The sequence below is a fragment of the Tachyglossus aculeatus genome, chromosome 10, assembly GCF_015852505.1.
Source record: "Tachyglossus aculeatus isolate mTacAcu1 chromosome 10, mTacAcu1.pri, whole genome shotgun sequence".
Taxonomy (NCBI): Eukaryota; Metazoa; Chordata; class Mammalia; order Monotremata; family Tachyglossidae; genus Tachyglossus; species Tachyglossus aculeatus.
In genome coordinates, this window is record NC_052075.1 from 1,859,614 (window position 1) to 1,885,683 (window position 26,070).

Consider the following 26,070-nt stretch of genomic DNA (forward strand, 5'->3'; position numbering starts at 1 on the left):
AGCGCTTAGTACAGTGCTCTGCACACAGTAAGCGCTCAATAAATACGATTGATTGATTGATCTTACCCTTGGGGGCCAATTTCCCCGACCGGCAGAATGGTAAGAGAAGCAGCGTGGCTCATTGGAAAGAGCACGGGCTTTGGAGTCAGAGGTCATGGGTTCGAATCCTGGCTCCACCACATGTCTGCTGTGTGACCTTGGGCAAGTCACCTAACTTCTCTGAGCCTCAGTTCCCTCATCTGTAAATTGGGAATTAAGACTGTGAGCCCCACGTGGGACAACTTGATCACCTTGTATCCCCCCCAGCGCTTAGAACAGTGCTCTGCACATAGTAAGCGCTTAACAAATGCCATCATTATTATTATTATTATTAATGGTGAGCGAGAAGTACCCAGCCTCACTCCATATTGCCGTCGCCCAGCGAAAACTAAAAACCCCGTGCTCGGCCGCCAGCAGCACACTAAAAGGTGATCTCAATTTAACGCTCGAGCCCAAGTGTGGGCCAGAAATCACCTTCCCCTGTCGGAAGCTCATTCGACGACCCAACGATCGTGTCCAAATACGAAGATATCAGTCCGTCCGGAAAACTTCCGGGGTTCGGAAACCTCGGAGAGAAGGGGAGCCTCTGGAAGGGGCCGGGGAATCGTGAAGCCTTGTTGTGCTCGAAAGAGTTATGGAGTACGTGACTCCTGCTTAGGTGCTTCTGGATTGTTTACTCTCCCAAGCGCTTAGTACAGTGCTCTGCCCACAGTAACAACTGAGTAAATACAACTGAATCCCCCCCCGCCTTACCTCCTTCCCTTCCCCACAGCACCTGTATATATGTATATATATTTGTACGTATTTATTACTCTATTTATTTATTTTACTTGTACATATCTATTCTATTTATTTTATTTTGTTAATATGTTTTGTTTGGTTCTCTGTCTCCCCCTTCTAGACTGTGAGCCCGCTGTTGGGTAGGGACCGTCTCTGTATGTTGCCAACTTGTACTTCCCATGCGCTTAGTACAGTGCTCTGCACACAGTAAGCGCTCAATAAATACGATTGAATGAATGAATGATGTAGAAAGGACATCAGGCACCTGAATTCCCTGCCTGATTTCTACCTGACCTACTGTTTCCTTTCAGCTGTTTCATCGTCAGAGGTCACCCAAGGTAACGGCACGTGAAAACGGCTTTTTTGTTTCAGGTTTCCGCGCGCGTGACGTTTTACTTTTTTGGGACCCTTCCTTCCCTCCCCGGTTCCGCGGGGCAGATTTGCCGACTTGTACTTCCCAAGCGCTTAGTACAGTGCTCTGCACACAGTAAGTGCTCAATAAATGTGATTGATTGATTGATTGATTGATTGATTTGCCCACCCCAAAAAAGAAACCGGCAGGGACCACAGGTGCCCGGGCTGGGCAGCGAGGCCCCCTCCTCGGCACGATGACTGCAGAGGGGGGCTTCAGTTTGGTCAAGCGGGGCGGCCTAATGGGCAGAACCGGGAGACGGAACACCTGGATTCTCGTCCCTGTGCCGCCCGGGTCCGCCGGGTGACCTCGGACAAGCCACTCCGCCTCTCAAGACCTCAGTTTCCTCATCTGCAAGATGGGAATCAAACCCCCGGTCTCTCTCTCTCAAACCAAGAGCCCGGTAAGGGCCAGGGACCGTATCTGATCTGACTGACTTGAGTAGAACCCAGCGCTCAGCACAGTGCCTGGCACATCGCACATAATAAATGCCATCGTCGGGATTCTTTTTAAGTACACCGAGTCCACCAGGTTGGAGGGTGGCGTTGTTCATTCATTCAATCGTATTTATTGAGCGCTTACTGTGTGCAGAGCACTGTACTAAGCGCTTGGGAAGTCCAAGTTGGCAACATATAGAGACGGTCCCTATCCAACAGTGGGCTCACAGTCTATTTATTTATTTATTCTATTTATTCTATTTATTTATTCTATTTTATTTTGCTAATATGTTTTGTTTTGTTCTCTGTCTCCCCATTCTAGACTGTTGTTAAAAACGCCGAAGCCGATCCCTATTTGTAATTCTTCTGTTCTCTTTTGTTTTCTGCTCCCCAGGGCACTTGGGATTCCAAGACAGTTTTGTCACATCAGGTGTTTTCAGCGTGACCGAATTAGTCAGAGTATCACAGAGTAAGTACCCTTTTCCTCGGCTCTATCCGGGTCGTCTGTGAGTCCAATTTCTGTGCCACCCTCTCCCCCCCAAACCCCCCCACCTTAAGCCTCCCCCCCAGGGTACGTCCAACGTTTCTGACTCCCTCTGGAAATGTTGGGCCCCTGGGTTTTATTTGACATGCGAGAAATTAAAAGGAAATTAAAAGGATGAGGAAACCGAGGCGGGAGAAGTGAAGCGTCTTGCCCAAGGTTGCACATCATCAGTGGTATTCATTGAGTGCTTAGCTCTGTACTGAGCGCTTGGGAGAGTCAATTGACATGATCCCTGCCCTGAAGGAACTTATGGTCTAGTCTAGGTCTAGGTGGGGCAAGGGGATTGGCGGGAATTGATTTCTGAGCATGTGTGTTTTCTGGGTGGTGGTCGATGGGAGGAGACAGAAGGGTGTTATTATTCATTCATTCATTCAATCGTATTTATTGAGCGCTTACTGTGCACAGAGCACTGTACTAAGCGCTTGGGAAGTACAAGAGAAGCAGCGTGTGGCTGAGTGGAAAGAGGCCAGGCTTTGGAGTCAGAGGTCATGGGTTCGAATCCCGACTCTGCCACATGCCTGCTGTGTGATCTTGGGCAAGTCACTTAACTTCTCTGGGCCTCAGTTACCTCATCTGTAAAATGGGGATCAAGACTGTGAGCCCCACGTGGGACAACCTGATCACCCTGTATCCCCCCCTCAGCGCTTAGAACAGTGCTTTGCACATAGTAAGCGCTTAACAAATGCCAATTATTATTATTATTATTACAAGTTGGCAACATATAGAGACGGTCCCTACCCAACAGTGGGCTCATGGTCTAGAAGGGGGAGACAGGCACTTCCCGGGCCCTGGCGTTCCCGGAAGAAACAAGCAGAGGCGGCAAGAGGGGGATGAACGGCAGGCAGCTCTGGCCTTGCCCTCAAGTGCTGTTCCCCTGCCCGGCGAGCTTCCGTTTGAGCCTCGCTCGCTCCCGATCAATGCCCTATTAAGAGGTGCTAGATTCGGAGCGGGTCGTTCCGGTTATAAGTGGAACTCGGCATAATCCGACGGTCAGCAGCAGGCTCAGCGCAGCCATCCCACATCTCATCGCCGCTCCGGCCAGTGACGGCTCTCCTGGGCTCCGGGTGAAGAACCCTTCCCCTTACCACCCAAAACAATAACAATGGCAGCAATTATTAAGCACCTACTATGTACAAAGCACTGTTCTAAGCGCTGGGGAGGTGATCAGGTTGTCCCACGAGGGGCTCATAGTCTTCATCCCCATTTTCCAGATGAGGTAACTGAGGCCCAGAGAAGTGAAGTGACATGCCCAAAGTCACACCGCTGACAATCGGCGGAGCCGGGATTTGAACCCATGACCTCTGACTCCCAAGCCCGGGCTCTTTCCACTGAGCCACGCTGCTTCTCTAAACTTCTCTAAAACTGGCCTTCTGCACTCGGGAATCTTAACCTGTGCCCAGGTTGAACCCCAGAAAGTCCACTCTGTCAGCACAACCCTCCCCGGGACCCACCCTAGTCCATTTTAGCTGCCCGAGAGTCAGAAGGTCATGGGTTCTAATCCTGCCTCTGCCGCTTGTCTGCTGTGTGACTGTGAGGAAATCACTTCTGTGCCTCAGTTCCCTCATCTGTAAAATGGGGATTAAGACTGTGAGCCCCGTGTGGGATGGAGACTGTGTCCAACCTTATTTGCTCTTATTGACCCCAGCTGCTTAGTTCAGGGCCTGGCACACAGTTATTATCATTATCTCTAGACTGTGAGCTCCTTGTGGGCAGGGAATGTGTCTTTATTGTTGTATTCTACTCTCCCAAGCGCTTAGTACAGCGCTCTGCACACAGTAAGTACCCAATAAATGCGACTGTATGAATTTTACCTGGAAGGCGAAGATCATTCTAGTTTCCTCCAGCAGTTCCTTAAAACAAGAAGATGAATAAAATAATAAATAAATGGCACCCTATTCCTGGGAAGAAAAATAGCCTTCTGGCAGGATTAATTTAGTGGGCTTCCTCTACTCTAATTCAATACATTTCCAAAATAAATATTAAAATTAAATTAGTTGTGGTGGGGTGGGGGGAGCGGTTCATTTTCCTCTTATTTGTCTTGACATTTGTGGATAAGGCCTGGCAGTAGAGGGAATTTTCATCAACCTCCCAGTATCCTGCATTCAAGCTTGTGGCACAGATGGGGGAACTCAGCATAATCCGACGGTCAGCAGCAGGATCAATGCAGGAACTCTTATAATAATAAAAATAATTGGCATTTGTTAAGCGCTTACTATGTGCAAAGCACTGTTCTAAGCGCTGGGGAGGATACAGGCTGATCAGGTTGTCCCACATGGGGCTCACAATCTTAATCCCCATTTTACAGATGAGGTCACTGAGGTCCAGAGAAGTTAAGTGACTTGCCCAAGGTCACACAGCAGACATGTGGTGGAGTTGGAATTTGAACCCATGACCTCTGACTCCAACGCCCGTGCTCTTTCCACTGAGCCACGCTGCTCTTGACCCCTCTCCCCACACCCCCATCTCCTCCTTCCCCACTGACCAGGGAGAGCTTATAACAATAATAATAATGGCATTTATTAAGCGCTTACTATGTGCAAAGCACTGTTCTAGGCACTGGGGAGGTTACAAGGTGATCAGGTTGTCCCACAGGGGGCTCACAGTCAATCCTCATTTTACAGATGAGGGAACTGAGGCACAGAGAAGTGAAGCGACTTGCCCAGAGTCACACAGCTGACAATTGGCGGAGCCGGGATTTGAACCCATGACCTCCGACTCCAAAGCCCGGGCTCTTTCCACTGAGCCTCGCTGCTTATAATAATGATAAGACTGTGAAAAAGATTTTAGACTGTGAGCCCAATGTTGGGTAGGGACTGTCTCTATATGTTGCCAATTTGTACTTCCCAAGTGCTTAGTACGGTGCTCTGCACATAGTAAGCGCTCAATAAATATGATTGATTGATTGATTGATTGATAATAATAACCGGGGTATTTGTTAAACGTTTACCATGTGCCATCCACCCGGGAGCAAGGGGGAAGGAGAACAGCTATCGAATCCCCATTTGTCAGATGAGGAAACCGAGGCCCGGAGGAGTTAAGTAACTCTTCCATGGTCACCCAGCAGGCGGTGGAGCCGGGATTAGAACTCAGGTCCCGTGACTCTCAGGCCGGTGCCCGGCTGGGCTGAGGGGCGTTTCTTCTCCCTAAACACGAGGTCGTTGACCGTCCCGTCCGCAGGAATGACAAATATTCCCGATGCGATACAGCATCCAAGACGTTGTGTTGCAAGCGGGGTGGCTTTGGTCAGCTTGGCAGAAGTTAGTTCAGACGCCGGCCAGAAATACTTCAAGTTGTCCTTCCGCTCCCAGAGGGCAGGGACTTCCCCATTTTGTCTTCTGGCCTGTCCCCCAGGGCTTAGCACCACACACCCTGTCCTCAGTTGACGCTCAGTACAGCGCTCTGCTGTGACTGTGCTAATAAGGGCATGGAGAATCAGGCTTCCATGGGTTTGAAGACCAACTCCATGCTAATCTCGCACACGGCACCTCGGCCTCTCCCCTTCCAGCCCCCCGATCCCTCTCGAAACAAATCGGGGTCTTCTGGAACAGGACCGCTCTTCAGAACTATCTTCCTTTAGGAGAAGCGGGTTAATTGTGTGCCAGGCACTGTACTGACCGCTGAGGTAGATAGGAGCTAATCAGGTTGGACACGATCCCTGTCCCACATGGGGCCCACCATCTTAATCCCCATTTTACAAACGGTCTAACTGAGCCACAGAAAAGCTCCGTAGCTTGCCCAAGTTCACACGGCAGATAAGTGGCGGAGCCGGGATTAGAACCCAGGTCCTTCCGGCTCCCGGGTTCAGAATCTATCTGCTCTGTGACCTTGGGCAGCTCACTTCACTTCTCGGAGCCTCAGTTACCTCATCAGTTACCTTTTAGACTGTGAGCCCACTGTTGGGTAGGGACTGTCTCTATATGTTACCAATTTGTACTTCCCAAGCGCTTAGTACAGTGCTCTGCACATAGTAAGCGCTCAATAAATGCGATTGATGATGATGATGATCTGGAAAATGGGAATGATGACTGTGAGCCCCACACGGGACAACCTGATCGCCTTGCATCCCCCCAGCGCTTAGAACAGTGCTTTGCACAGAGTAAGCGCTTAACAAATCCCATTATTATTATTATCATCATTATTATTATTAGAAGATGTCTGCTGTGTGACCTTGGGCAAGCCACTTAACTTCTCTGAGCCTCGGTTCCCTCATCTCTAAAATGGGGATTAAGATTGTGAGCCCCACATGGGACAACCTGATCACCTTGTATTTCCACCCAGTGCTTAGAACAGTGCTTCATACATAGTAAGTGCTTGACAAATGCCATTATTATTATTATTATTATTATTATTATTATTATTATTACTAGGCCGTGCTTCTTCTCTTTATGCAGAATGCCGTGTGAAGCGCTTGGTAGGATACTAGGGAGTTAGTAGACATGAGAAACAACATGGCCTAGTGGAAAGAGCAGGGCTCCGAAGAGTCGGAGGAACTGGGTTCTAATCCCGGTTCCACCACCTACCTGCTGGGTGACCTTGGGCCAACTTCTCTCTGCCTCAGTTCCTTCATCTGCAAAAATGGGGATTCAATATCTGATCTCCCTCCTATTTAGACTCTGAGCCCCACATGGGACCCGATTATCTTGTCTCTACCAGAGTACTTGGCATATAGTAAGCGTTTAACATTTATTTAGTGTGCAGAGCACTGAGCTGAGTAGGCTTGGGAGAGGACAATAGATTAGTAGCCATGGTCCCTGGCCTCAAGGAGCCTGCAGACTATAGTAATAATGATGGTATTTGTTAAGTGCTTACTATGTGCAAAGCACATAGTCTTTTAGACTGTGAGCCCACTGTTGGGTAGGGACTGTCTCTATATGTTGCCAACTTGTACTTCCCAAGCGCTTAGTACAGTGCCCTGCACACAGTAAGCGCTCAGTAAATACGATTGATGATGATGATGATGATGATGAAAGCACTGTTCTAAGCTCTGGGGAGGTTACAAGGTGATCAGGTTGTCCCACGGGGGGCTCACAGTTTTAATCCCCATTTTCCAGATGAGGGAACTGAGGCCCAGAGAAGTGAAGTGACTTGCCCAAAGTCACACAGCTGACAAGTGGCAGAGCCGGGATTTGAACCCATGACCTCTGACTCCAAAGCCCGGGCTCTTTCCACTGAGCTATGCTGCTTTTCATAGCTTCTCAGAGACTAGCGAAGACAGACCCATCTCCTCCTTTCCTCTTGTCCCACTCCCTTCTGCGCCACCCTGATTTGCTGCCTTTTTTCATTCCTCTCCCAACCCCACAGCACTCATCTCCATATATGTAATTTATACATTTAGATTAATGTCTGTCTTCCCCTCTAGGCCGTGAGCTCGTTGTGGGAAGGAATTGTGTCTATTAATATCGTTATATTGTAATAATAAAGCTAGCTCTCTTCCTCCCTTCAAGGCCCTGCTGAGAGCTCACCTCCTCCAGGAGGCCTTCCCAGACTGAGCCCCCACCTTCCTCTCCCCCTCGTCCCCCTCTCCATCCCCTCATCTTACCTCCTTCCCTTCCCCACAGCACCTGTATGTATGTATATATGTTTGTACATATTTTCTTTTACTCTATTTATTTATTTATTTTATTTGTACATATATATTCTATTTATTTTATTTTGTTAGTATGTTTGGTTTTGTTCTCTGTCTCCCCCTTTTAGACTGTGAGCCCACTGTTGGGTAGGGACTGTCTCTCTATGTTGCCAATTTGTACTTCCCAAGCGCTTAGTACAGTGCTCTGCACATAGTAAGCGCTCAATAAATACGATTGATGATGATGATGATGATAATAATAATAATGATGGCATTTATTAAGCGCTTACTATGTGCAAAGCACCGTTCTAAGCGCTGGGGAGGTTACAAGGTGATCAGGTTGTCCCACGGGGGGCTCACAGTCTTAATCCCCATTTTGCAGACGAGGGAACTGGGGCCCAGGGAAGTGAAGTGACTTGCCCAAAGTCACACAGCTGACAAGTGGCGGAGCCGGGATTTGAACCCGTGACCTCTGACTCCAAAGCCCGGGCTCTTTCCACTGAGCCATGCTGCTTCTCTGCACTCTCCCAAGCACTTAGTACAGTGCTCTGCGCACAGTAAAGGCTCAATAAATGCGATTGACTGACACTAAAATGAATTCCAGCTGGAAGAAAGAAGGTGACGTAGACGAGTTGATGCTTTCAACTAGCCGGATAGTTGTGAACACCTTGAATGGCAGCGCAGTTGCTACAGTGAGAAGCGGCGTGGCTCAGTGGAAAGAGCCCGGGCTTTGGAGTCAGAGGTCATGGGTTCGAATCCCGGCTCTGGCCATTGTCAGCTGTGTGACTTTGGCGAAGTCACTTCACTTCAGTTCCCTCATCTGGAAAATGGGGATGAAGACTGTGAGCCCCCCGTGGGACAACCTGATCACCTTGTAACCTCCCCAGTGCTTAGAACAGTGCTTGGCACATAGTAAGCGCTTAATAAATGTCATTATTATTATTATTATTATTATTACAGTGGTAGTTGGGGGTTGCAACCCAGGGGAGTCCAAGTTCTTCATCATCATCAATCATCATCAATCGTATTTATTGAGCGCTTACTATGTGCAGAGCACTGTACTAAGCGCTTGGGAAGTACAAATTGGCAACATATAGAGACAGTCCCTACCCAACAGTGGGCTCACAGTCTCCATTGCAAACCTCCAGACCACTATAGACCCACTGTGGTCCTGGTTTTCCCCGTGACCACCCCCCGCCCCGGGAACGCCAGGAATGGGCTGAGACGGGGAATCCCCGGTCCCATTGGAATCCTTCCCTCCAGTGTTCTCCCCGGGATAAAGCGTGCCTGGATCCTTCGGGATTGAAGCCAAAAGAAAATCAACATGTACCAGGCCGAGCCACTGTTTCTAACCAGGAATGTCACCGAGGGTTTGTCCCCCTTTTTCTTTTTCCCTTTACGCCCCCAGCACCGATCGCCGCAGGCACGGGCCCCAATTTCTCTCTCTCCGACCTGGAAAGTTCTTCGTACTACAGCATGAGCCCAGGAGCCATGAGGCGGTCTCTACCCAGCACTTCGTCCACAAGGTAACCCGGATCGCGGGGCCGGTCCCCCAGGGAGGCACGGAGGTTGGAAGGGGCCGAGCGGAGATCTCCGGGCGGGCCGTCCTGGGGGTCTCCGGAGACCGGGCTCTCATTGCTGGAGGCGGAGAACACACCTGCCGTGGCTCAGTGGAAAGAGCCCGGGCTTCGGAGTCTGAGGTCATGGGTTCAAATCCTGGCTCCGCCAGTTGCCAGCTGTGTGACTCTGGGCAAGTCACTTCTCTGTGTCTCAGTTCCCTCATCTGTACAATGGGGATGAAGACTGTGAGCCCCAAGTGGGACAACCTGATTAGCTTGTATCTATTCCATCGCTTACAATAGTGCTTGCCCACTGTTGGATAGGGACCGTCTCTATATGTTGCCAACTTGTACTTCCCAAGCGCTTAGTACAGTGCTCTGCACACAGTAAGCGCTCAATAAATACGATTGAATGAATGAATGAATGAATGATGAAGACTGTGAGCCCCCCCCCCCATGGGACAACCTGATCACCTTGTAACCTCCCTAGTGCTTGGAACAGTGTTTTGCACACAGTAAGCACTTAATAGATGCTATCATTATTATTATTATCTGCCATCATCATCAATCGTATTTATTGAGCGCTTACTATGTGCAGAGCACTGTACTAAGCGCTTGGGAAGTACAAATCGGCAACATATAGAGACAGTCCCTACCCAACAGTGCCATCAGAGCGCTAGCCTCCGTTGAGACGGAGAAAGCGCGGTAGAAGGGAGGGGCTTTATTTATTTATTCATTTATGCAGTCAGTCGCATTTATTGAGTGTTTACCGTGGGCAGAACACTGTACTAAATGCTTGGGAGAAGACAACAGAACAATAAACGGACACATTCCCTGCCCGCAATGAGCTAACAGTGTCGAGGCAATTTACAGTCTGCAGAATTTACCCAACAGCCTAAGGGTGCCCAGCATGAAGCTCAAGACAGCTGGAGAGCCCGGGCTTTGGAGTCAGAGGTCATGGGTTCAAATCCTAGCTCCGCCAATTGTCAGCTGGGTGACGTTGGGCAAGTCGCTTCACTTCTCTGGGCCTCAGTTCCCTCATCTGTAACATAGGGATGAAGACTGTGAGCCCCCCGTGGGACAACCTGATCACCTTGTTACCTCCCCAGCGCTTAGAACAGTGCTTTGCACATAGTAAGCGCTTAATAAATGCCATCATTATTATTATTATTATTATTAATCAAGGAGCCCAGGCCGTCACGCTGAGGTGGACTAATAATAATAGTATTTGTTAGGCACTTACTATGTGTCACGCACTGTACTAAGCGCTGGGGTGGATGCAAGCAAATGGGGTTGGACACAGTCCCTGTCTCACGTGGGGCTCGCGGTCTCAATCCCCATTTTCCAGATGAGGGAACCAAGGCCCAGAGAAGTGAAGTGACGTGCCCAGGGTCACACTGCGGACAAGTGGCGGAGCTGGGATTAGAACCCATGACCTTCTGACTCCCAGGGCCGTGCTCTAACTATTAGGCCACGCTGCTTCTCTGGTTTCAACCCTGTCTCAGCCCTCGTGCCCGGCACGGCGCCGGCCACAGAGTCGACACTGTCTGAACGCCAAGGTGATCATTTTTCATCCCAGAGAGGATCGTTTGGATGATCTGCCCGGGACAACCCTCCCCACCCCCTTGTTTGAAAAGACAAAAATCCCTAGTCTCCCATTGGGCAACCATCATCATCATCATCATCAATCATATTTATTGAGCGCTTACTGTGTGCAGAGCACTGTACTAAGCGCTTGGGAAGTACAAGTTGGCAACATATAGAGACAACAATCTCAGCTTCAATCCTCTGGAGAGGTTGGGTGGGGGGCGATCCTTGGGGAAGTCCTTTCCCATCTCGTTTCCCTGTTCTGAGAGGGCGTCCTTGGGCCACGGGGGTCTGTCGGCCGCTGGACGGGGATCATCATCAATCGTATTTATTGAGCGCTTACTATGTGCAGAGCACCATACTAAGCGCTTGGGAAGTACAAATTGGCAACATAGAGAGACAGTCCCTACCCAACAGTGGGCTCACAGTCTAAAAGGGGGAGACAGAGAACAAAACCAAACATACTAACAAAATAAGATAAATAGAATAGATCTGTACAAGTAAAATATATAAATAAATAAATAGAGTAATAACTATGTACAAACATATATCCATATATACAGGTGCTGTGGGGAAGGGAAGGAGGTAAGATGGAGGGGATGGAGAGGGGGACGAGGGGGAGAGGAAGGAAGGGGCTCAGTCTGGGAAGGCCTCCTGGAGGAGGTGAGCTCTCAGCAGGGCCTTGAAGGGAGGAAGGGGATATTGGATTGGGAGCTCCAGGGCGGGGATGGGCTCTTAGAAAACTCAGCTGCTCCCTCCTAAGTACTGGAGGCAGTGCTCTGCTCTCCGGAGACGCGTCACACAGACTGTTGGCTGAACGACCAGCTGCCTATTTAATAATAATAATAATAATAATGGCATTTATTAAGCACTTACTATGTGCAAAGCACTGTTCTAAGCGCTGGGTGGTATTTGTTAAGCGCTTACTACGTGCAAAGCACTGTTTTAAGCACTGAGGGGCTTATAAGGTGATCAGGTTGTCCCACTTGGGGCTCACAGTCTTAATCCCCATTTTACAGATGAGGGAACTGAGGCACAGAGAAGTTAAGTGGCTTGCCCAAGGTCACACAGTTGACAGTAACAATAATAATAATAATAATAATGGCATTTGTTAAGCGCTTACTCTGTGCAAAGCACTGTTCTAAGCGCTGGGGGGCTTATAAGGTGATCAGGTTGTCCCACTTGGGGCTCACAGTCTTAATCCCCATTTTACAGATGAGGGAACTGAGGCACAGAGAAGTTAAGTGGCTTGCCCAAGGTCACACAGCTGACAGTAATAATAATAATAATAATAATGGTATTTGTTAAGCGCTTACTATGTGCAAAGCACTGTTCTAAGTGCTGGGGGGGGGATATAAGGTGATCAGGTTGTTCCACTTGGGGCTCACAGTCTTAATCCCCATTTTACAGATGCGGTAACTGAGGCACAGAGAAGTTAAGTGGCTTGCCCAAGGTCACACAGCTGACAATAGTAATAATAATAATAAAGGTATTTGTTAAGCGCTTACTATGTGCAAAGCACTGTTCGAAGCGCTGGACCTGAGGTCCCCGGCCTTCAAGACTCAGAGGAGTCCCCCAGTTGGGTGGAAGCCACTGACACCTGATGCGTGGGCGAGCTGGGGGGCTGAACCCCATCTTTACTCCTCTGCCACCCACCGAGGGCTCGTCCAGCCCCCCTGCAGTTTGTTTCCTCGGGATGTCCCAGCCCTTGGGTCGGGGGTCTGTCATGTCCCGCTCTAGGTCTTCAAAGGCAGAAGTCCAATAATGCTTCCCCCTCCCCCACAAACACACATTCATTCATTCATTCAGTGGTATATATTGAGCGCTTACTGTGTGCAGAGCACTGGACTAAGCGCTTGGGAAGTACAAGCTGGCAACACATGCACCCCGGGTCCAGAAACCCCCTCACCCCAAGATCCCGCTCTCCATGGCCCTCCCACGATAATTAACCCAGCGCTTAGAACAGTGCCCAGCGCTTAGAACAGTGCTTTGCACATAGTAAGCGCTTAATAAATGCCATTATTATTATTATTATAACCCACGCTCGTCGGAGTATTTAGGGAAATCGCTTTTTTTCCTATGCTGGGCACTACCTGAGGAGAGAAAAACCAACGTATTACTGAGCCATTAACTATCGATGCTGGGTTTAATGAGCTCCCGATCAGGGCTGGCTGTTTGCTGGCAAATCAATCAATCAATCAATCAATCAATCGTATTTATTGAGCGCTTACTATGTGCAGAGCACTGTACTAAGCGCTTGGGAAGTACAAATTGGCAACATATAGAGACAGTCCCTACCCAACAGTGGGCTCACAGTCTAAAAGGGGGAGAAAGAGAACAGAACCAAACATACCAACAAAATAAAATAAATAGGATAGAAATGTACAAGTAAAATAAATAAATAAATAGAGTAATAAATATGTACAACCATATATACATATATACAGGTGCTGTGGGGAAGGGAAGGAGGTAAGATGGTGAGCGAGCTTTTAAGGGGCACGACTTCCATGGCCGGTCCTGCCCGGGGTCATCATCATCATCATTCGTATTTATTGAGCGCTTACTATGTGCAGAGCACTGTACTAAGCTCTTGGGAAGTACAAATTGGCAACATATAGAGAAGAGAGGGACTGGACTTTTGGGATGAACCCCACGAGCCGGCATCCGGCCCATCCGCTTTCCGGTGGATTGGGCCTTGGTGAGGCGTGGGAATGTCACCTGGGTCGCGTTAGACAGAGACAAGACCCTCCTTCAATCCGCCACCCTCACAAACCCTCACAATTTCACTGCTGGAGACGTGACACCCTCAAAACTCAAACAGCTGTCAAGGGAAGACTACAGACTGCAAACTCCTTGTGGGCGGGGAATGCATCTCTGCTACATTGTACATTCCCAGCTGCTTAGTACAGTGCTCTGCACATAGTAAGTGCTCAGTTAAAACCATTGTGTGATCGATTTCTAAATTCTGGGCTCGAAAGTTGGGCTCCCTGAACAGCCCTGAAGCTATCGGTCACTGCTGGGTTTGACATAGACGTCCAGGGTCACGGAGAGTCTGAATCCAGGATGGTGCTCGGCAAAGAGCGGATGCTCAACAGTTACCACTGAATAAATGAATGCACGAATGAGGGCAAAACCCGCATATCTATCATCATCATCATCAATCATATTTATTGAGCGCTTACTGTGTGCAGAGCACTGTACTAAGCGCTTGGGAAGTACAAATTGGCAACATATAGAGACAGTCCCTACCCAACAGTGGGCTCACAGTCTAAAATCTATCTAAATATCTATCTATCTAGATAGATAGATAGATAGATATCTAGATAGATATCTAAATATCTATCTGTGCTCATCAATTAGCACCCGGAAGATTGGACACCTAGAATTAGGCTGTTCTTGTTAATCACTTACCCTGCCCTAAAAATGCCTCCGTCCAAGCCCTGCCATCTTAAAGAGATGCGTTAAAACCTCAAGACTGGAAGCTCCTTGACGGCAGGGACCTTGTCTAGTAATAATAATAATAATAATGATGGCATTTATTAAGCACTTACTATGCGCAAAGCACCGTTCTAAGCACTGGGGAGGTTACAAGGTGATCAGGTTGTCCCACGTGGGGCTCACGGTCTTCATCCCCATTTTACAGATGAGGTAACTGAGGCACGGAGAAGTGAAGTGACTTGCCCAAAGTCACACAGCCGACAATTGATGGAGCCGGCATTTGAACCCATGACCTCTGACTCCAAACCCTGTCATCATCTCTCTAGCACTCAGTACAGTGTTCTCTCCATAGTAGACGATAAGCTCCTGAAGGGCAGGGATCGTATCTTGTACCTCAATTGAACTCTCTCCTCAAGAGCTCATCATAGTCCTCTACAACCAAAGCACTTTTAGCTTCTTGAGGGCAGAAACTGTTTCTTCTAACCTCAGTTGTACTCTCTCAAGTGCTCAGTACAGTGTTCTACATACAGTAGGTGCTCAATAAATACTACTGTTCGTTTATCCCACATGGTTGGGGAATGAGAGCGGCTGTTTAAGGACAACTGTCAGTTGTCCAGCCTGAATAATAATAATTATGGTGTTCGCTAAATGCTTCCAATGTGTTAAACACTGCTGTAAGCCCTGGGGTAGATAATAATAATGTTGGTATTTGTTAAGCGCTTACTATGTGCAAAGCACTGTTCTAAGCGCTGATGCAAGTTAACAGTCAGATATGGTCCCTGTTCATCATCATCATCATCAATCGTATTTATTGAGCGCTTACTATGTGCAGAGCACTGTACTAAGCGCTTGGGAAGTACAAATTGGCAACATATAGAGACAGTCCCTACCCAACAGTGGGCTCACAGTCTAAAAGGGGGGGGGGGGGAGGATTTAGTCTAAGAGGGGGGAGTCCATGTAGGACTCACAGTCTAAGTACAGTGGAGATCAAGTGCTGAATCCCTTACCTTCCCTCATCTTTAAAATGGGGATTAAGACTGAGAGCCCCATGCGGGACATGGATTGTGTCCAACCTCAGTCCAACCAGCACTGAGTACAGTGCCTGGCACATAGTAAACGCTTAGAACAGTGCTTGGCACATAGTAAACACTTAACAAATTACTAAGAAATTATTAACAAATTATTATTAGCAAATACCATTTAAAAAAAATCAGAGTTGAGGAAACCGAGGCCCAGAGAATTGAAGTGACTTGCCCAAGGTCATCCAGCAGACAAGTGGTGGGGCTAGGCTTAGAACTCAGGTCTTCTGAATAAAAGGCCCGGGCTCTTTCCACTGGGCAGTGTCGCTCTGCGTAGTCGTCCAGCCAGCCGCCCCAGAGCTGCGGGAAGACCTGGGCACAGCCAGGAGCGCTTATCGCTTAACATTTAAGTAAGCACTTAACAAATACTACACTTATTATTATTATCGTTATTATTATTATCCAGAACATCAGATCAGTCCCCGTCCTTGGCCCGCATGGGGCTCACTACAAAGAGGGAGGGAGAATTGCTACTTTATAGTCGTTTTCCACGTGGAGGAAACTGAGGCCCAGCTTTCCACAAAAAATAGCCCCTTGAGGTGGAATTCTGACCATAGGTGGTCCTTCGGATCCAAATCCGTGGTGGTCTAAGCGGATGAGGACCTTCCCCGGTTTAATCCCCTACTACCCTCCCTACTCTGGGACCTGTCGGACTTCCACCGAAGAGCTGAAGTGAAGGCTGTGACTAGGAAGCGCGGCCGGCCCCGGGGTCAGGGGTCCAGGAAGAAGGCTTCTCGGAGGCGGTGGGCGCCTAGGCCCGGACCTGGCCCTCGGGACTTTCGAGCCGAGCACATTCATTCAGTCGTATTTATTGAGCGCTTACCATGTGCAGAGCACTGCTCCCCGACGCTAACACAGTGCGCTGCTTCCAAGCCAGATAATAATAATAATAATAATAATAATAGCATTTATTAAGCGCTTACTATGTGCAAAGCACTGTTCTAAGCTCTGGGGAGGTTACAAGGTGATCAGGTTGTCCCACGGGGGGCTCACAATCTTAATCCCCATTTTCCAGATGAGGGAACTGAGGCAGAGAAAAGTGAAGTGACTTGCCCAAAGTCACACAGCTGAAAATTGGCGGAGTCGGGATTTGAGCCCGTGACCTCTGACTCCAAAGCCCGGGCTCTTTCCACTGAGCCACACTGCTTCTCAATAATAATGGCATTTATTAAGCGCTTACTATGTGCAAAGCACTGTTCTAAGCGCTGGGGAGGTTACAAGGTGATGAGGTTGTCCCACGGGGGGCTCACAATCTTAATCCCCATTTTCCAGATGAGGGAACTGAGGCAGAGAGAAGTGAAGTGACTTGCCCAAAGTCACACAGCTGAAAATTGGCGGAGCTGGGATTTGAGCCCGTGACCTCTGACTCCAAAGCCCGGGCTCTTTCCACTGAGCCACGCTGCTTCTCAATAATAACGGCATTTGTTAAGCGCTTACTATGTGCAAGGCACCGTTCTAAGCGCTGGGGAGGTTACAAGGTGATCAGGTTGGTCCACGGGGGGCTCACGGTCTTCACCCCCTATTTTACAGATGAGGTAACTGAGGCACAGAGAAGTTAAGTGGCTTGCCCAAAGTCACACAGCTGGGATTTGAACCCATGACCTCTGACTCCGAAGCCCGGGCTCTTTCCACTGAGCTACGCTGAGCTGCTTTAGTGGGGGGGGGGGGGGGGTCTGGGGTAGGGTTTGGGGGACGCCCTCGGAGCCAGGGAGACTGCAGGGGGTCGGCGGGCAGGCTTTGCCACGAACCGGTCACTGCTTTCCGTTGCGGTCTAGCTCCACGAAGCGCCTCAAGTCCGTGGAGGATGAGATGGACAGCCCCGGCGAAGAGCCGTTCTATGCAAGCCAAGGGCGCTCGCCCGGAAGTGGCAGCCAGTCCAGCGGCTGGCATGAAGTGGAGCCAGGTAAGGCCGGCAGGCGCGAGCGGAGGGGCCCCAAGTCAATCAATCAATCAATCAATCAATCGTATTTATCGAGCGCTTACTGTGTGCAGAGCACTGGACTGAGCACTTGGGAAGTCCAAGCTGGCACCGTATAGAGACGGTCCCTACCCAACAGCGGGCTCACGGTCTAGAAGGGGGAGACCGAGAACAGAACCAAACATATTAACAAAATAAAATAAATAGAATAGATATGTACAAGTAAAATAAATCAATAAATAGAGTAATAAATCCGTACAAACATATATACAGGTGCTGAGGGGAAGGGAAGGAGGTAAGGCGGGGGGATGGAGAGGGGGAGGAGGGGGAGAGGAAGGAGGGGGCTCAGTCTATGGAGTGGGCCTCTCCCCTTTCCCCCTTGTCACCCCGCTTCCGAGTCCGAGGTTCAAGGCGGGCACCCCTCACTGCCGTAGTCGGCGGTGGTGCCGGTGGTAGTAATAATCAGTCAGTCAGTTGTATTTATTGAGCGCTTATGTGTGGAAAGCACTGTATTAAGCACTTGGGAGAAGCAGCATGGCTCAGGAGAAGCAGCGTGGCTCAATGGAAAGAGCGCGGGCTTTGGAGTCAGAGGTCATGGGTTCAGATCCCGGCTCTGCCAATTGTCAGCTGTGTGACTTTGGGCAAGTCACTTCAGTTCTCCGGGCCTCAGTTACCTCATCTGGAAAATGGGGATTAAGACTGTGAGCCTCCCGTGGGACAACCTGATCACTTTGTAACCTCCCCAGCGCTTAGACTAGTGCTTTGCACATAGTAAGCGCTTAATAATGCCATCATTATTATTATTATAGTGGATATAACAATGGCCTGTCTGCAGCGTGACCTTGGGCAAGTCACTTCACTTCTCTTCTCTGGGCCTCCACTACCTTATCTGTAAAATGGGAATTGAGACTTGACCAAGGTCACTCAGTGAGCCAGGGCAGAACCAGGACTAGGACCCAGGTCTCCCATCTAATAATAATAATAATGGCATTTATTAAGCGCTTACTATGTGCAAAGCACTGTCCTAAGCGCTGGGGAGGTTACAAGGTGATCAGGTTGTCCCAAGTGGGTCTCACAGTCTTCCAGTCTTCATCCACATTTTCCAGATGAGGTAACTGAAGCACAGAGAAGTTAAGTGACTCGCCCAAAGTCACTCAGCTGGCAATTGGTGGAGCCAGGATTCGAACCCATGATCTCTGACTCCAAAGCCCAAGCTCTTTCCACTGAGCCACGCTGCTTCTCCCCACGCTCTGTCCACTAAGCCATGCTGAGCTGAGGGGAGTAGAGACCACTGCTCCGGCCCCTGGATCAGTCAGTCAGTTTGAATTTACTGAGTACTTCCTGTGCACAGAGCGCTGTACTAGACACTTGGTAACACCTATCTGCAGGACCTGAAGCCTCTAAATTCATTGATCCTTAGTCCCTGTCCTCCCCGCAAAAAGAGCTACACAAAATGGGAAACAAAACGGACATTTCTGGTCCTGAAGGGGCTTTGGATGCTGTCAGTCGCCCTTTGAGATGCTTTCGATACCTCTGACAATCATCAGTCAATCGGTCGATAGTATCTATTGGGCACATATTCCATGCGGAGCACGCTACTAAACATTTACCTAATAAAGGCTATTGAAAACTGCAGCCGTGGGTAAAATGTTTTGCTGACGCAAAGATGCTTTTTTCCCCCAATAAAACGAGGTCCCTGAAGGCAGAGCATTGTACTAAGCCCTTGGGAGAGTCATCATCATCATCATCAATCGTATTTATTGAGCGCTTACTGTGTGCAGAGCACTGTACTAAGCGCTTGGGAAGTACAGATTGGAGTCCAGTAAAATAGTTAGCAGACGCTATCCCTGCCCTCAAGGAGCTTACGTTATATGGTGGTCTATGAAAGGACCGGTTGTCTGGGCTGCGGATTGAAGGGATGGGAAAAGTTGGAGGCCTGGATGTAATCAACCATGTCTGCATTGGGAAAATTTGGGGTCCGGGGCTGGGGGAGTAATCAATCAATCAATCGTATTTATTGAGTGCTTAATTGAGGGAGTAAGGGGGTGACAAGGCCAGATCGGCCCCCGTTTGGGCCTTGGAAAATGACATTACCCGCACTGCCGTTGGCCCCAAGAAGCATGAGCCCTGCCATGGCTGCTCGGCCCAGGAAATGCTCATGCGGCTGTGAAGAGGCGTCTGCTCTCAGTCTTCCCCGCATCCCCCCAGCTTTCCCCGGTCGTAAATCTGCGGCTCCAGACTGGGGAGCGCTGGGAGGGCTGGAGGGGCTCACGGAACAGTATAAAATGCTTTATGGGATTCGCAGGAAACAGGCCCTGGCTCTGCCCAATACCTGGGGTTCTTTGATGTCCGCCTTTGTGCGAAGGCCACACCTGCCTTTCATTTGAAAGTTGTTGGGGTTTTTTTACCCCCCTCCTCCCTCGCCCCAAGGAGGCGATTTGATTTGTCGATGGAAATCACCCCCGTGAGTTTGCATCTCTTGATGTCTTCCATCTCGAGGACCCGGGGGTTTCTCTGAGCACCGGGCGTCCCAGTGAGGATTGACCCTCTCGATGTCCAATCGATCGGCCACCAGCCGGAGGAGGCAGACCGACCGATCGGCTCTCGTTTCCCCGAGGGGCCTAGAAGCGGATGGGGCTTTCATTCGGGCTCCTCAGTCTGACCCGGACCACAGGGTCGAGGCCCTCGTCCAGGGCTGGACGCGAAGGTGGGGAAATTATATCGTGGACCATTCCCACCTCACAGTCGACCCTGCGCATTGGGGTTCCGGAATTTCACAAATCTGGGCCTTGTTCTCAAAGCGGGTTGAGAGCGAGGTGAATCCAAACTCCAGCTGCCTAGGGATGATTGTTGTCGGCATATTTTCATTTAAACCAACCCTGCTAATCATTAATAATAATAGTAATCACGGTATGTGTTGAGGGCTTACTATATTCCAAGCACTGTGATAAATGCTGTGGTATCTACAAAGCAGTCAGACCAGACACAGTCCCTGCCCCAGATTTGTGAGCAGGGATTGTCTCTTTACTGCTGTATTGTACTTTCCAAGTGCTTAGTACAGTGCTCTGCACACAGTAAGCGCTCAATAAGGGGAAGCAGTGTGGCTTAGTGGAAAGAGCGCGGGTTTGGGAATCATCATCATCAGCAGCATCATCAATTGTATTTATTGAGCGCTTACTGTGTGCAGAGCACTGTACTAAGTGCTTGGGAAGTACAAGTTGGCAACATAAAGACACATATAGTCTCTATAGGTTTGCAACATATAGAGAGAATCAGAGGATGGGGTTCCTCCGCTTGTCTACTGTAACTTCTCTGTGCCTCAGTTCCCTCATCTGTAAAATGGGGATTAAAACTGTGAGCCGCACATGGGACAACCTGATTACCTTGTATCTGCCCCAGCGCTTAGAACAGTGCTCGGCACATAGTAAGCGCTTAACAAATACCATAATAATAGTAACTATGATTGAATGGACCGTCCCTATATGTTGCCAACTTGTACTTCCCAAGCGCTTAGTACAGTGCTCTGCACACAGTAAGCGCTCAATAAGGGGAAGCAGCGTGGCTTAGTGGAAAGAGCGCGGCCTTGGGAATCAGAGGATGAGGTTCCTCCGCTTGTCTACTGTAACTTCTCTGTGCCTCAGTTCCCTCATCTGTAAAATGGGGATTAAAACTGTGAGCCCCCCTTGGGACAACCTGATTACCTTGTATCTGCCCCAGCGCTTAGAACAGTGCTCGGCACATAGTAAGCGCTTAGCAAATACCATAATAATAATAAGTACGATTGAATGGACCGTCCCTATATGTTGCCAACTTGTACTTCCCAAGCGCTTAGTACAGTGCTCTGCACACAGTAAGCACTCAATAAATATGAATGAATGAATGAATCTAAGGGGGAGGGAGAGCAGGTATTAAATCCCCATTTCTCAGAGGAGGAAACTAGAGCCCAAAGACTTGACCAAGGTCACACAGCAGACAAGTGGTGGGGCCAGTATTAGAACTCAGGTCTCCTAACTCCCGGGACTGGACTCTCTCTGTTGGGACATGCTGTTTTCCATTATTCCCTCCTCTCCAGCCCCCTCCCACCATGCCCTATTTTCAGGAGCTGAATCCTGACTTCCGTGGGGCTCTTTCCTACTTGAAAGGTCATCCTGAATTCCATCACAATGGTAGTCCAAGCTCTAGAGGAAGACTAGAGAAGCAGCATGGCTTAATCCCGGCTCCGCCACGTGTCCGCTGCGTGTGACCTTGGGCAAGTCACTCCACTTCTCTGGGCCTCAGTGACCTCATCTGTAATAATAATAATAATGATGGCATTTATTAAGCGCTTACTATGTTCAAAGCACTGTTCTAAGCGCTGCAAGGTGATCAGGTTGTCCCACGGTGGGCTCACAGTCTTCATCCCCATTTAACAGAAGAGGGTACTGAGGCCCAGAGAAGTGAAGTGACTTGCCCAAAGTCACACAGCTGGCAATTGGCAGCGCTGGGATTTGAACCCATGACCTCGGACTCCAAAGCCCGGGCTCTTTCCACTGAGCCACGCTGCTTCTCGTGGCTGTAAAACGAGGAGTGAAACTGTGAGCCCCAGATGAGACAGGGACTGTGTCCAACCCGATTAGCTTGCATCTACCCCACCGCTTAGTACGGTGCCTGGCACATAATAAGTGCTTACCGAGTGCCGTAAAAAAAATGACTCCACAAATAACAAAATCGCAAATGCGGAGTCCTCCTTGCCGAGCGTAGGCTGGGCCCGGCTCCAGGGGAAGCCACCAGCAGTGAAGCTTTCCCGAGAGATGACCGCAGTCAGGGGAGTGAGACGCTCTTTGCTAATTGCACTCATAAGGAAATCGATCCGTCACTGCCTCATCGGATGCCGAGGGACGCGGAGCACAAACACGCCCGGCCAATCCTCCGCAGAGAGAAGCGCGGGACGTGACCCAAGCCACCGTCCCGTCGGCTGAGGAAAAACCAGAATCTCCAGGGCCGGGCCGGCCTCTCCCCGGGATGGCTCCATCCTGCCGGGTCACGATTGGGAAACCCCTCTATGGCAGCTCGCCACGGTGCCTTCAGAGCCTCTGCTTCAGGCTCAGCGGGGAGAATACTAATAATAATGGTATTTGTTAAGCGCTTATTATGTGCAAAGCATAGTTCTAAGCGCTGGGAGTTTGTTAATATGTTTGGTTTTGTTCTCTGTCTCCCCCTTTTAGACTGTGAGCCCACTGTTGGGTAGGGACTGTCTCTATATGTTGCCAATTTGTACTTCCCAAGCGCTTAGTACAGTGCTGTGCACATAGTAAGCGCTCAATAAATACGATTGATGATGATGATGATGATGGGAGGGATGCAAGGTGATTAGGGTGTCCCACGTGGGGCTCACAATCTTAATCCCCCTTTTACAGATGAGGGAACTGAGGCACAGAGAAGTTAAGTGACTTGCCCAGAGTCACCCAGCCGACAAGTGGCGGAGCCGGGATTAGAACCCATGACCTCTGACTCCCAAGCCCGGGCTCTTTCCACTGAGCCACGCTGCGAAGCCTCTAGACTGTAAGCTCCTTGTGGGCTGCCAACGTGTCTACCCACTCTGATAGGTTGTACCTTTCCAAGCGCTTAGTACAGTACCCTGCACACGGTAAGCGCTCAGTACATACCACTGATTGATCGAAGCCGAGCTCTTCCACAGCATAAACATGCGTCCTTCAGAGAGCAACCCAGTCTGCCATCAATGTATCATTGTCCCTCTCCCAATCAGGCTTTGTGGTGTTCTGGGAACGTGTCTGCTTCTGTTATTATTAATAATAATAATAATAATGACATTTATTAAGCACTCACTATGTGCCAAGCACTGTTCTAAGCGCTGGGGAGGTTACAAAGTGATCCGGTTGTCCCACGGGGAACTCACGGTCTTCATCCCCATTTTACAGATGAGGGAACTGAGCCCCAGAGAAGTGAAGTGACTTGCCCAAAGTCACACAGCTGACAATTGGCAGAGCTGGGATTTGAACCCATGACAATCTGACTCCAAAGCCCGCGCTCTTTCCACTGAGGCATGCTGAGAACACAGTTCGGTGCTCCGTACATAGTAGCATTGAAGCGGCATGGCTCAGTGGAAAGAGGCCAGGCTTGGGAGTCAGAGGTCACGGGTTCAAATCCCTTCTCCGCCAATTGTCAGCCGTGTGACTTTGGGCAAGTCACTTCACTTCTCTGTGCCGCAGTTCCCTCATCTGTAAAATGGGGATTAAGACTGTGAGCCCCACCTGGGACAACCCTGATTACCTTGTGTGCCCCCAGCACTTAGAACAGTGCTTGGCACATAGTAAGCGCTTAACAAATACCAACATCATTATTATTATTATTATTCTCTGGGCCTCAGTTACATCATCTGTAAAATGGGGATTAAGACCGTGAGCCCCCCATGGGACAACCGGATGACTTTGTAACCTCCCCAGAGCTTAGAACAGTGCTTTGCACATAGTAAGCACTTAACAAATGCCATTATTATTATTATTATTATTATTATAGAGCTCAATAAATACCATTTATCGATGGATTGTGGGGAAATGAAATGAGCAAGAAAGTTTCTTCTTCGTAATGATTCCCTGACCGAGGGAGACAGACGGCAGATGGAATAGAGCCACATGGAGGGAGACAGTGCAGGGTGCCCAACCCCCTAGCGCGATGTACAAGAACTCTCAGTAAGTGCTGCTTCTACTAAGCGAGAGAAGAGACCGACAGAAGGAGGGAGACAGAAAGCAAGGGAGAGAGAAGCAGTGTGGCTCAATAGGAAAGAGCCCGGGCTTTGGAGTCAGAGGTCATGGGTTCGAATCCTGACTCTGCCAATTGTCAGCTGTGTGACTCTGGGCAAGTCACTTCACTTCTCTGGGCCTCAGTGACCTCATCTGTCAAATGGGGGTGAAGACTGTGAGCCCCCCATGGGACAACCTGATCACCTTGTAACCTCCCCAGTGCTTAGAACGGTGCTTTGCACATAGTAAGCACTTAATAAATGCCATTATTATTATTATTATTATTATTATAAAGAGCTGGGCAGAGAGCGAGAGGTAGACCGGGAATGAGAAATAGAGCTTCTTTCTGTGAAAGGTGACACATTATAAATGATGAAATATGTTGCCCTCTTCCGGGATTCGCAGGCAGGGCCTTTTTCTGTTTCTTTCTTGTTCAAATTAATTTTCCTCCGGTGCCCATGCGGTTGTAACGTGGCATCCGCTCGGATCCGTGTTCTCTTCACGGGGTTGGCGAGGGCACCGCGGGGCGGGGAGGGAAGGCGGCCTTCCCCCGGGTCCGGACAGAGCAGGTGGGGAGGTTTTATTTGTGGGGAGGACGGCGTGAGCTCGGAGATGAAAGATCGAGGGCTCGGGCCGTGATCCGGTTTGGAAGGAAAGCGCTGAGTGGGCTGACCTGAGATTCTCGCTCACCTCCCCGTTTTGCCATTCGTTACCCGCTTTCACCGTTTCCCTCAGTTTTGAGAAACTTAACATGACAGCTCTCCTGGATGGAGGCTTGGCTTAGGGCCTGTGCACTTGGGTCTGTACCCCTTAATAATAATGGCATTTATTAAGCGCTTGCTACGTGCAAAACAATGTTCTAAGTGCTGGAGAGATTACGTTGTCCCACAGGCGGCTCACAGTCTTAATCCCCATTTTACAGATGACGTAACTGAGGCCCAGAGAAGTGAAGTGACTTGCCCAAAGTCACACTGCTGACAGTTGGCAGAGCCGGGATTTGAACCCCTGACCTCTGACTCCAAAGCCCGGGCTCTTTCCATTGAGCCACGCTGCTTCTGATAGTCACCCCACCCTCAGCCCTTGTGGTTCAGTGGAAAGAGTCCGGGCTTTGGAGTCAGAGGTCATGGGTTCAAACTCCATCTCCACCAATTGTCAGCTTTGTGACTTTGGGCAAGTCACGTCACTTCTCTGTGCCTCAGTTGTGTCATCTGTAAAATGGGGATTAAGACTGTGAGCCCTCCATGGGACAACCTAATCTCTCCAGCATTTAGAACAGTGTTTTGCATGTAGTAAGCACTTAATAAATGCGATCATCATCGTTATTATGTCCATATCCTTACACTCTGCCATTTGACCTACCTGTCATTTATTCTATTGCCTGTCTTCCCCCTCTAGACTATAAGCTCACTGTGGGGAGGGAATGTGTCTACCCACTCTGTTAGTTTGGACTAGCCCAAGCGCTTAGTAATAATAATCAGAATAATGATGGCATTTGCTAAGCGCTTACTATGTGCCGAGTGCTGTTTTAACTCCTGGGGTAGAACACAAGGTAATTAGGTTGTCCCACATAGGGCTCACCATCTTAATCCCCATTTTACAGATGAGATAACTGAGGTTCAGAGAAGTTAAGTCATTTGCCCAAAGTCACACGTCGGGTAAGTGGTAGAGCTTGGGATTAGAACCCAGGTCCTCTGACTCTAAAGCCCTTGCCAGTAGGTCTTGCTGCTTCTCTTAGTACAGCGTTCTGCACACAATAAGGGCTTAATAAATACCACTGGTTGACTGAGTGCTTACTATGTGCAGAGCACTGTACTAAGTGCTTGGGAAGTACAAATTGGCAACATATAGAGACAGTCCCTACCTAAAACTGTGGAGTGTGTGGGGAGCTGAGGACCCTGTGTTTGTGAGAAATTATTAAGGAAAAGAAAAGGAAAGAGAAGAAGGGAAGGGAAGCAGTGTGGCCTAGCAGAA

The 26,070-nt window shown here is 49.3% G+C and overlaps 1 protein-coding gene across 5 annotated transcripts in view; it reads left to right on the top strand.

The window, feature by feature from the left end:
- Positions 1–26,070, top strand: part of NFIA (nuclear factor I A) — a 438,948-nt gene that overhangs the window by 363,105 nt on the left and 49,773 nt on the right. For all 5 annotated transcript variants that reach the window (XM_038752096.1, XM_038752097.1, XM_038752098.1 and 2 more), the window contains exons 4-6: positions 2,063–2,137; positions 9,187–9,304; positions 17,217–17,344. In XM_038752096.1, coding sequence (XP_038608024.1) covers positions 2,063–2,137; positions 9,187–9,304; positions 17,217–17,344 — 321 coding nt within the window. The remainder of the gene's footprint in view (positions 1–2,062; positions 2,138–9,186; positions 9,305–17,216; positions 17,345–26,070) is intronic.